Source organism: Perca flavescens, chromosome 10 (assembly GCF_004354835.1).
Source record: "Perca flavescens isolate YP-PL-M2 chromosome 10, PFLA_1.0, whole genome shotgun sequence".
In the NCBI taxonomy this organism is placed as follows: Eukaryota; Metazoa; Chordata; class Actinopteri; order Perciformes; family Percidae; genus Perca; species Perca flavescens.
This window is the reverse complement of record NC_041340.1, coordinates 32,247,179-32,261,057: the sequence shown is the minus strand read 5'-3', so window position 1 is coordinate 32,261,057 and position 13,879 is coordinate 32,247,179. Positions and strand designations below refer to the sequence as shown.

General features: G+C 41.7%; 1 protein-coding gene and 2 non-coding genes across 3 annotated transcripts in view; all 3 read left to right on the top strand.

The window, feature by feature from the left end:
- polr1a (RNA polymerase I subunit A) overlaps window positions 1-13,879 on the top strand; it is a 60,841-nt gene that overhangs the window by 8,107 nt on the left and 38,855 nt on the right. Inside the window, 15 exon segments of the mRNA XM_028589979.1 lie at window positions 243-328; window positions 880-968; window positions 1,681-1,761; window positions 2,663-2,780; window positions 3,119-3,260; window positions 6,116-6,277; window positions 7,262-7,384; window positions 7,543-7,770; window positions 7,902-8,009; window positions 8,115-8,261; window positions 9,738-9,929; window positions 10,155-10,304; window positions 10,601-10,784; window positions 10,920-11,002; window positions 12,655-12,813. Coding sequence (XP_028445780.1) covers window positions 243-328; window positions 880-968; window positions 1,681-1,761; window positions 2,663-2,780; window positions 3,119-3,260; window positions 6,116-6,277; window positions 7,262-7,384; window positions 7,543-7,770; window positions 7,902-8,009; window positions 8,115-8,261; window positions 9,738-9,929; window positions 10,155-10,304; window positions 10,601-10,784; window positions 10,920-11,002; window positions 12,655-12,813 — 2,052 coding nt within the window.
- Window positions 9,454-9,590, top strand: LOC114563440 (small nucleolar RNA SNORA5). Its single transcript, XR_003693624.1, has one exon. It is a non-coding gene; the product is annotated as a small nucleolar RNA SNORA5 (small nucleolar RNA).
- Window positions 11,213-11,349, top strand: LOC114563436 (small nucleolar RNA SNORA5). The gene has a single exon (XR_003693620.1). It is a non-coding gene; the product is annotated as a small nucleolar RNA SNORA5 (small nucleolar RNA).

The following is a 13,879-nucleotide window of genomic DNA, read 5'->3' as shown; positions in this document are numbered from 1 at the left end:
CAGGCATTTCAATGGCACCGAAATGAGGCACCCGAAAAGCAACTCGGTTTCGGTGCCTCATTTCGGTGCCATTGAAATGCCTGCGCTTCTCTCTGATGCTCCGAAACGGACGGTAGATTCCGGGCATTTAGGCCCCCGTGCCATATTATCACCGGGTTTCGGTACCCAACCCTAGATGTACAGTACATTAGTTTCAACCGTACCATCCAAACCTAATGGAGGTGTGCGTCTTTGTCTGTCAGATTAAACATCTTGTTGAAAAGAAGAGCAGTTTGATAAACGACTTCTGGAAGATCCACATGAAAACTAGGAAGTGCCCTCACTGCAGGTAACTTGATAAAACTGTACTGTATACAAACTGTTGTGGTTTAAACATGGAATGAAACGGTGAACCGGGAACTAATCTCCCACTGGCCACCATAAGTGAATTGGGTTGTATGATCACAGCGAACTCTTCTGATTTTTAGGCCTACTTTTAACAACTAAGCACAAAATGTATTCAATTGTCCACTACATTTGTTGTATGACTACTAGTGCAGTGCCCGTTGAAAAAGGGCCTGTTTGAACGGGCCAATTGCTTGGCCTGTGGTAGTGCTGCTTGTAGAATTCATCAAAACCACAATCTTCCAATGATATTCCCTCATATTTTCACATGAGGTTTTCTGAGAATTTTTAGTTAGTGTGTGCTCATTATCACTTTAGTATAATTTGAAAATCACAATGATTTAATCTCGATACGATTCCCTTGAATGACATTAAATTATTATTTTATAATATCGCCCAGCATTACGAGTAATAGTACCTCTTTTTTTTAGATGTTGATAATAGTCAAATCCTTAATAGTCCACTTTATGCTGTAATAATGGTTTGTGTGTGTAGGAGTGGCAGGTTTACAGTGCGTCGTGAACACAACAGTAAGCTGATTGTCACAATGCCATCAGGAGTACAGACCGGTGACAATACTAATGGTAAGTCATATTTTAAAGAAATTAGATGAGATTTCGTACACCTGCTGTTCATCATCGTGCCAACAGTTGGCAGACTGAGAATAAACATATTGGTAATTTCTGAAGGAGTGGGAAAGTGCCTATTTGTGTTTTTTGTTTTTGTGAAAGTGGTGTGTAACCTGTAACTGCACCTGCAACTCTCCAACATAGCCAATACTTGGCATGGCACCCATTGTGAGCCCTGCCTGTACATTAGAGATGGTCCAATACCATTTTTTGCTTCCCGATTCCGATACCTGAACTTGCGTATCGGCCGATACCGAGTAACGATCCAATACCAGTGTGTCATATATTTTATTATGTTTTAACAACTGTATACTACTATCCCTGTATGGATGTGATATGATTTCTATCTTTGTTGTCGGTCTGGCTCAGGTTAAACTCTTTGTGAAACATGAACAAACACAGAACTTTCTTTTATTCTCCAGTTTGACAGTCAGTTCTAACGGAAAAAGAACATAAATAAACTACTTTAACGTAGATTTTCTTTAGGGCTTTATTACGTGGTATCGAATCGGTGCATAAACTCCAGTACTTCCCGATACCGATACCAGAGTTTAAGGCAGTATCGGAGCCGATACCGATACTGGTATCAGTATCGGACCATCTCTACTGTACATATATACATACAGTGAATAGATCTTACCTGGCTTATGTTTTTGTCTTCCTGCAGAGGATCTGATGGCTGGAAAGAGAGTCTACCTGACGGCTAGTACCGCTAGAGAACACACCAACAAACTGTGGGAGAAAGAAGGTAGGCCAAAAATAAACCAATGTGTGCATAAAACTGGACTGTTTAAAGGCCAGTTTACATCATGTTTAATACGGGTAGGGGGAAAAAATTTAAACAACATAGTATCACAATATTTTCTTTGGCAATGCTGTATTGATACACGGATGCCAAGTATCGATCTTTTTTTTATATAAATTGCACATGAGAATTTAAGTTTTGATACTAGAATAATAAAAGCAATTGATTTTTCAGTCCACTAGATGGTGCTGTTGAGGAGTTGTTTTTCTGGATAGGAGATGATGTTGACAAAGTTTTCCTTTGCAGACATAATTTGAAGTTGAGGTGGGGGGAGGTAATATTTGATTTTGATTAGATTAAAATTTATTTTGAACATTTCAACACATTTCATTATTTCGAACATTTCAGTCTGAGAACTTACGTTTCACAAACGGTAATCCCACAACTGTACATCAGCGTGAAAGACGACATACTAAAGGAGATCAAAGACATTTTGTGGATATTTAAAGTGTCTTCCAGTTCCAGTGTTAAATATTCTTTAGAAATAAAAGTATATTGATCTTTGAAAAGGTGTACCTGCATTATTATGCCATTATCATTTATATTAGATGCAAATGGTCTCTCGATGACAATATTATCGTTTATCGCAATAATTTCTGGGACAATTTATCGTCCAGCAAAATTTGTTATCGTGACAGGCCTATATTTGATCCTCCTTTGATAACTTATTTTTGTCTCGCATTGTTTTCTTTGATTCATTCACCATTATTAGAAGTGTTGTACTGTAGGATACAAAATGACCGAGTTGCCAAAAAAAAAAAAAAAAGCCAAATTCTCATTCACTTTTGCCTGTTGCAAGGAATCCATTTTAAAATATGATTCTCATCTTATCTCTTTCTTCCAGGTTTCTTCTTAAAGTGTCTGTTCTCTGGGCTGGAGCAGGGGACGCTGTCAAAGGAGGGAGAGGCATGTTTTTATCCGGACCTTTTCTTCCTGGACCTACTGGTGGTCCCACCTTGCAGGTTCAGTGTGAACAAACCCACTCACATAACTGTATATTGAACATTGAACCCCTGGTAGTATACAATTATACAAACATCGTAGACAACATAGCAGAGATCTCCTTAACAACGATACAACTCTAATTAATTTAGATTTTCTTTTGGTGGCATAAAAGCAAGCTGTAACAAGCTGGGAGAGATGTACAATCAGAATACAATCTCAGCCTAAATATATTATTATGATGTTATAGTTTGTTTTGTTGTGTGATGATAAAGCTATATGCCAAAAGTGTTGATGTTAGCAGCAGAGGCTGTGGGACTATATTGCTTTATCACACCCCTCCTCCTGTCCCTATCAGGTATCGTCCAATTAATCGACTGGGTGACCAGATGTTCACAAACGGCCAGACAGTCAACATGCAGGCTGTCATGAAGGACTGCGGACTCATCCGGAAACTTCTGGCTCTCATAGCAGGGGAGAAAACTATTCAGGAGGAAGAGGTAAGTAAGTGTTACCGTGTTCCTGTCTGTCCACAGTTGTTCTCTTCAAATTCATGTTCATGCATAATATGGCATAGCTGCAGAGATGCAGTTAAAAAAAATCTTAATTTTTGTGGTTAAATTTTATTTATAGTGTCAAAAAACAAAAAAACTTGTATTGCTTTACGGTCATACATTAAATCAGAGTAAACCTTTTCTGTTTTAGATCAATACATATTAACATATTTTTTGCATTTGTTAAAGGAACACGCCAACTTATTGGGAATTTAGCTTGTTCACCGTAACCCCCAGAGTAAGACAAGTCGATACATACCCTTCTCATCTCCGTGCGTGCTGTAACGCTGTCTGACGGTTCCAGCATTAGCTTAGCCCAGCACAGATCCTGCAGGTAACTGGTTCCAACTAGCCTACTGCTCCGAATTGTGACAAAAGTGACAAAATAACGCCAACATGTTCCTATTTACATGTTGTGATTTGTAGAGTCACAGCGTGTACAAAAAACAACGTGAGACACACCCGTCTTCTAACCGTAAACAAACCGGGAACTATATTCTCAGACAGGCTTGCTGCGAGCATATCACTCCGCCCAAGTACTATATTCTTCCTCCTGAGAATATAGTTCCCGGTTTGTTTACAGTTAGAAGACGGCTGTGTCTCATGTTACGTTATTTTTTGTACATGCTGTGATTCTATAAATCACAACATGTAAATAGGAACATGTTGGCGTTATTTTGTCACTTATTCGGAGCAGTAGGATTACTGGAACCATTCACCTGCATGTTCTGTGCTGGCCTGAGGCAGCTGGAGCCGTCAGACAGCATTACAGCACGCACGGAGATGAGAAGGGTATGTATCGACTTGTCTAACTCTGGGGGTTACGGTGAATAAGCTAAATTCCCAATAAGTCGGCGTGTTCCTTTAAATGTCAGAATCGAGCGAGGGAGAATTTTTATGTATTTTTTTTTATCACTTTCATCAAAGTCAGAAGTATACATACACTAAGTTTATTGTGTCTTTAAACAAAAAGAAAACTCCAGATGATTCCATTCTGAGCTTAAGAAGCTTGTGATAGGTTAATTGATTCCATTTGAGTTAATTGGTGGCACACCTGTGGATGCATATAAAGGCACACCTCAAACACAGAGCCTCTTTCTTTGACATCATGGGAAAATCAAGAGAAATCAACCAAGACATCAGAAAAAGAATTGTGGACCTCCACAAGTGTGGCTCATCCTGAGGTGCAATTTCCAGATGCCTGAACGACCCACGTTGATCTGTTCAGACAATAATACGCAAGTATAAAAAACATGGGAATGTACAACCATCATAACGCTCAGGAAGGAGACGGATTCTGAGTCCCAGAGAGGAACGTTTTTTGGTGCGAAATGTGCGAATCAATCCCAGGACAACAGCAAAAGACCTTGTGAAGATGCTAGCTGAAACTGGTAAGACAGTGTCATTATCCACAGTAAAACGAGTCCTGTACCACCATGAGCTAAAAGGTTACTCTGGGAGAAGAAAGCCATTACTTCATAACCACCATAAAAAAGCCAGACTACAGTTTGCAACTGCACATGTGGTCAAAAATCTTAATTTCTGGAGACATGTCCTGTGGTCTGACGAAACAAAAATTGAACTGTTCGGCCATGATGATAAACGGTATATTTGGAGGAAAAAGGGCGAAGCTTTGAAGCCTCAGAGCACCATCCCAACTGTGAAGAATCGGGGTGGTAGTATAATGTTGTGGGGCTGCTTTGCTGCAGAAGGGACTGGTGCACTTCACAAAATAGATGGCATCATGAGAAAAGAAGGTTTTGTGGATATACTGAAGCAACATCTGAAGACATCAGCCAGGAAGTTAAAGCTTGGGCGCAAATGGGTCTTCCAAATGGACAATGACCCCAAGCATACCTCCAAATTAGTTACAAAGTGGCTTAAGGACAACAAAGTCAAGGTATTGGAGTGGCCATCACAAAGCCCTGATCTTAATCCCATAGAAAATTTGTGGGCGGCACTGAAAAGGCGAGTGCGAGCAAGAAGGCCTATAAACCTGACCCAGTTACACCAGTTCTGTCAAGAGGAGTGGGCCAAAATTCCAGCAAACTATTGTAGAAAGTTTGTGGAAGGATATCCAAAACATTTGGCCCAAGTGAAACAGTTTCGGGGCAATTCTACCAAATACTAAGGAAGTGTATGTATACTTCTGACTTTGATGAAATTAAAAAACAAATACATAAAAATTCTCCCTCGCTCGATTCTGACATTTAACAAATGCAAAAAATATGTTAATATGTATTGATCTAAAACAGAAAAAGTTTACTCTGATTTAATGTATGACAGTAAAGAAATAAAAGTTTTTGTGTTTTTTTTTAATGTAAATATCTGGTTTCAACTGTATCTCAGGACACTTTACAGATAGAGTAGGTCTAGACCACACTCTATGATTTACAAAGACCCAACAATTTCCCATGAGCAAGCATTCGGATAGACACTGGCTCTTGGTGGGCGGCCATCCACCGCTGCCGTTTGGGAGACCGAGACACAGATATACACTGATACAGATATACAGAAATATGTTGCTACCGCCAGTAGGTGTGCACATTTAGAGGTTTTTTTGTGGTTACTAATAGCACATATTATAGTAATAATTGGTCAAAATTCTTATCTTCTGGTTGGACGCAAACTGCATTTCGTTGTCTCTGTACTTGTGCTCTGCACAATGACAATAAAGTTGAATCTAATCTAATCAAAATTGGTATTGTCTGTTAACGGTTAAACATTTCATTATTAACATCTGTAACAGTCAGCCAAATTGTGACACAAAATGTCATCCCGTCCCGTCCTTCTCCTCTCAGGCTCCTGACCCGACGGACCAGACGTTTCTGTCGGGGATCCCCGGACAGACGCTGACCGATAAACTCTACAACATCTGGATCCGACTACAGACCCACGTTAACATAGTCTTTGACAGTGACATGGATAAAATGTTGACGGAGAAATACCCTGGGATCAGACAGGTATCGTAGACACAGATACTGTTCAGTGCAACATGACCTATTTTGTCCACGTTATTGATTACTGATTACTATGTTTTTCCAGCTGCCTCTTACCCATTGCATCAACGAATCACTGCAGTAATCTAGTGTAATAGGACTACAACGTAATATAGCAACTCATGACTAGGGATGCGCCAATCCGACTTTTTCAGTCCCAATACGATGCCTGGGCTTATCTGTCGATACACGATACCAATCCGATACCGTTGTTGAATTAATTAATACACTGTACACCTTATACCTTCCTTCTACCATGTGGAAGAGACTAAAGGCACCAGAATTTCCTAACTAAACATTACTTTCCTAACTAAGACAAAATAACATAGATGTATTGAATTCTTATTTATTTGTACACTCAACTCTTCCAGCATGCGACACACGTGCGACAGAGGGGGGTGGGAAACTAACAAAACTGGATCTGTAAATTTCTCCGATCCAGCTATTTGTCAATATCTGGTCCGATCTTAATATCGGATCGGTGCACCCCTACTCATAACTAGGCATGGGCCGGTTCTGGTTTTAAGGTATACCGAGGTTTGAAAAAGTCAAAACCACAAAAAAAAAATTCTGTCATAAGGTATGAGCTGTTTGTTATGAGTCTTCAAGGACAGAAAATGCAGTTTAGAAATCCATCTCCCATCCAGTGTGCAGTGTGTTTCACAATAAAATACATTGTGTTCAATGGAAAAAAAATGTTTTGTTTTTTTACCCAGACACTTAAAAAATAACACATTTATAGCTGTCATTGCAATACCGTGAAACCGTGATAGTTTTGTTAAATGGTATCATACCGTCAGAATCTCATACCGGCCCATGCCTACTCGTAACATAGTGTAACAGTCTGTTAGGTGATCAGCATTAGCAATGTAATAAGCCTTCCTTTTTCTTATTTTGTTGGCTGATAAAGACGTTCCAGTTGCCTGATTGTCTCCTTCCCCCTGCCAGATCTTGGAGAAGAAGGACGGATTGTTCCGGAAACATATGATGGGAAAACGAGTGGACTACGCCGCAAGATCTGTCATCTGTCCAGACATGTACATAGAGACCAACGAGATCGGAATACCTATGGTACATCTGACTGTGTTTCTGATTGATTGTTCCTTCAAAGAGAGAGTCCCAAACATCCTTGAGGAAGGGGAAATATAAACAATGTCAACATCGTTCACCCAAGCTCCAAGTTTGATCCAGAATGAAACCAACTCTCTGTCTCTTCCGTGCTCGTGCAGGTCTTTGCCACCAAGCTGACCTACCCCCAGCCTGTCACTCCGTGGAATGTGAAGGAGCTTCGTCAGGCCGTTCTCAACGGGCCCAACGTCCACCCCGGTGCTTCCATGGTGATAAACGAGGACGGCAGGAGAACCATCCTCTCCCCTACCAGCCTTGCACAGAGAGAAGCTGTCGCCAAGCAGCTGCTGACGCCCTGTCCTGGTCCACATAAGATGCCCATGAAGATTGTAAGTCAGACACCCTGATTGTAATTGGTGTATTTCACAGACATGCTGCCTTGTACACTCTGCAGTGTGCAAACTTTCTTTCAGTCAGTCAGTAGCGTTGCCCTTCACTCTTCTGCCTTTTGTCTGTCCAGGTGAATCGTCACATAAAGAACGGAGATGTTTTGTTACTGAACAGACAGCCAACTCTGCACAGACCCTCCATACAAGCCCACTGTGCACGCATCCTACCAGGAGAGAAGGTACGATCTAATCGGTCCAGGCTCATTTGGTTAATTGGGATTGATTGTGTGTTTGAAATTAATGATGTATAACCAATTTTACTTGATCTTAATTTGATGCTACAGGTACTAAGGCTCCACTATGCCAACTGCAAGGCGTACAACGCTGACTTTGATGGCGACGAAATGAACGCACACTTCCCTCAAAGCGAGCTGGCCAGAGCAGAGGCCTACACGTTAGTCAGCACTGACCAGCAGTACCTCGTCCCCAAGGTGGGTGGGTATACACACACACTGTAGATACAAGGTTTTGATAAAGTATACCACAGCTTCCCACAGCCCTAACCCCTCAGCTGCAAACACCTGATTATGTTTCTTAACAGTTAACACAGTTTCTATCTGTTCTGTTTTACCTCATAATTCATTTCATCAGACTTGTTATTGAGTATTTAGATTTAAGATTAGCTAACCAATGCCTATTAGGGTTGGTCCGACATCACAATGGAGAGCCACCATCGTGATCTTTCTCCCCTCGTTGGACTAAGTTTGTCGACACTACTCTGTGCATGCATCAATAAGTAAGTCTGAGGTCCTGTAGGTACGGGACGATGTTAAGCAGGATTTATGAATGTACGTTAGCAACAGTAGGCTAATTCACGAGGGTGCTATTTTATGTGTGAGCTAATATTGTGCATCTGTTCATGTGCGCTGCAAGAGTTATGTTTCTGTTTATTGAATGCATTATTCAGTGCAAACATAACCGATAATTTAGTTTAAACTCAGTAATGATGGTATGTTAGGCTATTACTGCTCTGTTGAAGGCAGACGTCCCACTGTACTGTCGTTACGCAGATCACGGACATCTGATTGACTTTACTGCACCGTACTTAAGTGAAAGTAGGTCAAGTTGTAAAACCTACCAGCAGGGCACCATTTACAGAGGGCATTTAAATGTATGTCTAATCATTTCTATGTTAACTGTTGCCCCCCTCCCCCCCCGGCCCCGACCCCGACGAAGATATCACTGTCCATCACGATGTTTTACTGTAAACATCGTCAACTGCCAATTAAGGGGACATCGCCCAACCCTAATGCCTATAGTCTATCTGTCTCGCGTTCCATTAGGACTGAGGCCTGTTATCTGGATAACTGTGCTGAATGAAATGCGGAAACTTCCTAAAATGGGCACTTCTGAGTGCAGCTAGCCAACCAACCTAAGGCATTTTAACATATGAAGTCCAGACAATTACACAGACGTTTACACAGACTTTGCACTAGGGAGCTGGCATGGTAGAGACCATTTGATTGTCCGGGACAACTGATCTGAACGTTTGCGTTCTCACATAAATTTCTCTGCTGGTTATTGTCTAGATAATTTCAGGTTGCAGTGCATGTGTGAAAGGGGCTTAAGTAATACTGCTTTGTGGCACATAAATTAACTTTTTCAGTAACTTAGTAGCTAAAATGCAGCCTTGTCAAATTCAGTGCTTCCTCCTCAGTGGATGCCACTGGCCAAAATGGCTGCCACAGTGACAATGTAGTTCATGGGCCCCACGGTGCTATAACTTGGCCACTGGGGATAAATATGTACTGCACACAAACATGTAGTGAAATGAACTGAAGCAGCGAAGAGTGCTATTGCTCTGCGGCTGGCTCAAATAATGTTGGAACGGTAAGCCTCTTTCAGTGGCCTAAACATTCTTATAAACACACACAGATCAGCACTCTGGTTTTTCTTGCTGTCTTTAGGATGGCAAACCTTTAGCAGGTCTGATCCAGGACCACATGGTATCGGGTACAAGGATGACCATACGAGGCTGTTTCTTTACCAGAGTCCAGTACACTGAGCTGGTGTACAGAGGACTGACGGACAAACCAGGCAGAGTTAAACTGCTGCCACCGGCCATACTCAAACCCCAGCAACTGTGGACAGGGAAGCAGGTAATTGAACTCGTAACATTTAGTCCATGTTTTCAGTAGGTACTCGTTGGCTTTTTGATGGTGCCTTATGACAGTGGCAGCCTAAAGGAACAATGAAAGCAATGATGAGTAAGTTTAGCCCAAATGTTGAAGTCACATGTTCACTGTGTTTAGCTCTTGTCTTTGCTCTAATGCCGCTGCAAAATCAATGTTACTATTGTGTCATTGACTTGGCTTTTGTTGCAGGTGGTGTCTACGCTCCTGCTGAATGTAATCCCACAGAATGCTGTGCCTCTCAACCTGGTCGGCAAATCGAAAATCCCCAGCAAAGCATGGATCCAAGTCCCACCGCGAGCTGCTCCAGGATACATACCTGACAGCATGTGTGACTCACAGGTAAACACACACACATACACTTGGAAAATGTTACTTTCCAATCCAAATCAACATGTGCCAACAATGATACAGATTGATACAAGACCTGCATACTTTTGCCTTTATTTTAGCGTACTGAAACTCTCCCTTGAAAAATAAAAAAAATGACGATGCAATGAATGACGCAATGCTAAAAGCACATATGGAGAGAAAATTAGGCGGCGCTTGTGTTGAGCATTTCAAATTCCAAGTCCAAAAGGAGTCAATCTTTTACCTTTTATTAACCCCTCTTCTTCCCTTTTGTCTTTGTTTCCCAGGTGGTGATTCGCCAAGGGGAGCTGTTGGTGGGGGTTTTGGACAAAGCCCACTATGGCTCCTCAGCCTACGGTCTGGTCCACTGCTGCTATGAGCTGTACGGAGGGGGGACCAGTGGCAAACTGCTCAGCTGTCTGGCTCGACTCTTCACTGCTTACCTGCAGCTATACAGGGGCTTTACGCTAGGTAAGAAGAACCCAGATGCAGTAACGATAAGGTTGCCCTCCTGACACAGATGTATCACAGACCACATTATTGGTTTATGTCTGTCAGTTAGCAGAGCAGCAGTATTCTTTTTAACCTTTTTGTGTTTGTGTCAAGGCGTGGAAGACATCCTGGTGAAATCGGGAGCCAACAGGCAAAGGAAAAAAATAATTCAAGAATCACTGAAGATTGGCACCAAAGTGAGTTCAAGCACCAGCTTGTTCTGGCAAAAGTAGCTGTCTGAGTAATGTTTTCATTATTGTGTGTTCATCCACCATGGTTCGAAGGCCCTGGATGTGTAGAGCACCCTTATAAATGGACTAAATTGTGTGTTATTCAAACCAATAAATAAAGAGAAAACATGCAGTATAAGGCACTAATTCACTGTTAATAAGTAGTAAGAAAAAAAATGCAGCCTTGTCAAATTCAGTGCTTCCTCCTCAGTGGATGCCACTGGCCAAAATGGCTGCCACAGTGACGATGTAGTTCATGGGCCCCACGGTGCTCCAACATGGCCACTGGGGATAAATATGTACTGCACACAAACATGTAGTGAAAAAATGAACTGAAGCAGCGAAGAGTGCTCTTGCTCTGAAGAGTGTCTGAACTTTTAGCTACAGCCCTGTACAGTGATTTCATCACTGATTTCTTTCAAATCTGAACTTCTGTAAACTGCATGTTCGCTGACAACTAGTGCAGTCTATTTGTTGCTTCTGGTTGTTCATCTCTGTGTTCCTCGATCGGATTTGTAAGTAGGGCTTGCATAGACGGTGCAAGACTTTGCATTATTTTACCACTAAGACCACTAAGGACCACTAAGGTCTATATAAAAGATACTTCAGATACAGTATTAGGGGACCACTAAGGTCTATATAAAAGAGATTTCAGATACAGTATTAGGGGACCACTAAGGTCTATATAAAAGAGACTTCAGATACAGTATTAGGGGACCACTAAGGCCTATATAAAAGCATCCAAAGAGCACCATGTCATGGGACCTTTTAAAGTACAACCTTAAACCTGTAGTAACTGATCTTTTCGGTCACTGGGGGACAGCCGAGTTGTTAACACAACATTGAAATAGCCAGCTGTTTCACGCATCCAGCTGTACTAGAGCAGAGAGAGTTTTTGGCCCTTGAAGGTAGTGTTCACCAGCTAGTCTCTAACTGTCTCTCTGCTGTTAAAGGCTGTCGTGGACAGTGGGTTTTTAGAGCTTTTTCATTAAAAACAGTGGCCTGCTGCGGCCAAAAACAATGGGCCTCATTCACCAACCGTTCTTACGAAGAAATGCGTTCTTAAACCCTTCTTAACTTGGATTTGTTCTTAGCTAAGAACAAAATCTACGAACACTGAAAAACACTCTTACGCACATTTGAGTGATGACAATTTGCTCCAAATGATTGCTTACTGCATTTTATTTAATTCTACAGTCATTTACAATGATAGTATTGTATTGTAATGTATTTCTGATCATTTGTTGAAAAAAGAAATCATATTATGCAAAAAAAAACACTAACACTGCAATTTACATCAGCAATTAAACTGATTAAATCCTGCGTTATTTGGTGATTGATCGCTATTTATAGGGCCAAAATGCAGTGGTAGAATGTAACAAAGTACAAATTCGTCCTAAATGTACTTAAGTACATTTTTCACGTATCTGTACTTTACTTAAGTAGACTCAATAGTGCATAGCCTACTTTTGACTTTTACTTTGTTACATTTTGCAGCAATTATTTATACTTTCTACTCCACTACATTTCTACAATGTTCCGTTACATTTTCTGATCAGTTTCCCCATGCCAAAACGTCTTCCTGACAGTCAAGAAATGTTTTCCGTTCTGTCTCTAAGGCTCTCCAGGCAGCCTTCAACCTGCCCGCCAATGTGGATCAAGCTGAGGCCCAGAGCCGCTGGCAAGATGCTCACCTCAACCCAGACCAGAGAGACTTCAGCACGGCCGACCACAAGTTCAAAGAAGTGGCCAACCAAGTGAACAATGACATTAACAAGGTAACCTGCCACTAATAGTACCACCACCACTGCTACTACTGACATTGGCCCTCATTTATCTTCATTGCGTAGAAACGGGCGTATATGTTGGCGTAAGATTATGCTTACACTCCTCTCACCGCCTGATTTCTGAAGCTGTGCGTACCTTTGAAATCCAGGTGTACGCAATACCTGCCCTTGATAAATGCCGCGGCTGAAAACGATCGTCATTAGAATAACACTGGGTTTTGAGGCCTCGCCCCTACAATTCACGACATGGCGAGACGTAATCCGGCTGAGGAGCGGCACTTTTCAGAGGTGGAGATTGAAACCCTGATATCTCCGGTTCATTTGCATTAAAGTGTGTACTATTTGGCAGCCTGAAAACTGTTATTAAAGGCTGTAGAAAGAATGCGGAATGGAAGGAGATCACTGATGCGGTCAACAGTGTTGCCGTGGTAAATCGGACTCCAGCTGAAGTTTAGCCTATTTAATTTATACATCGACACATTTTTCTATAGTCCTAATAGTAATATACAGGCTTCTATTGCAATCTCTTAGGCCTACATATGTAGGTGTACTTATATTTAAATAAACACACGGTAGCAGAGTTTATGAAGTGTCTTTTATTTTACTCGTGTTTTTTTTCATGAGTCAGAACGAGCCAACTGCTGAGGAAGAGCACTTGTCCTCCGCCCCCTTTTAAAAGCGAGGAATAATATCCTGTCTCCTTGGTATAGCCCCCAGTTGGGGCTGTTCTGGACACTGCTCTCCGGGCATCGGGTCATCTGGCTCCATCACTACATTTATGGCACTGTGTTTTCCTGCGAGATGTTGTACAGAACCCCCCCAGGCTAAAACAATGTTGCATAACGGCGCATAGAGGTCTTCTTTTAGTTTGTCAGTGCGTTATGTGGTGTTAGGAATTGTTTTTCTGCGCATTTCCGCACTAACTCAAAACGTGCGTACATGTACACCACCTCCTGAGCTGGCGTAGGATTTGAGCGTGCCGTACGCCAACGTCCATATTGATAAATCTCAAAGTCACCATGGTTTTGGGTGTACGCCAGGTGTACACTGGAAATTT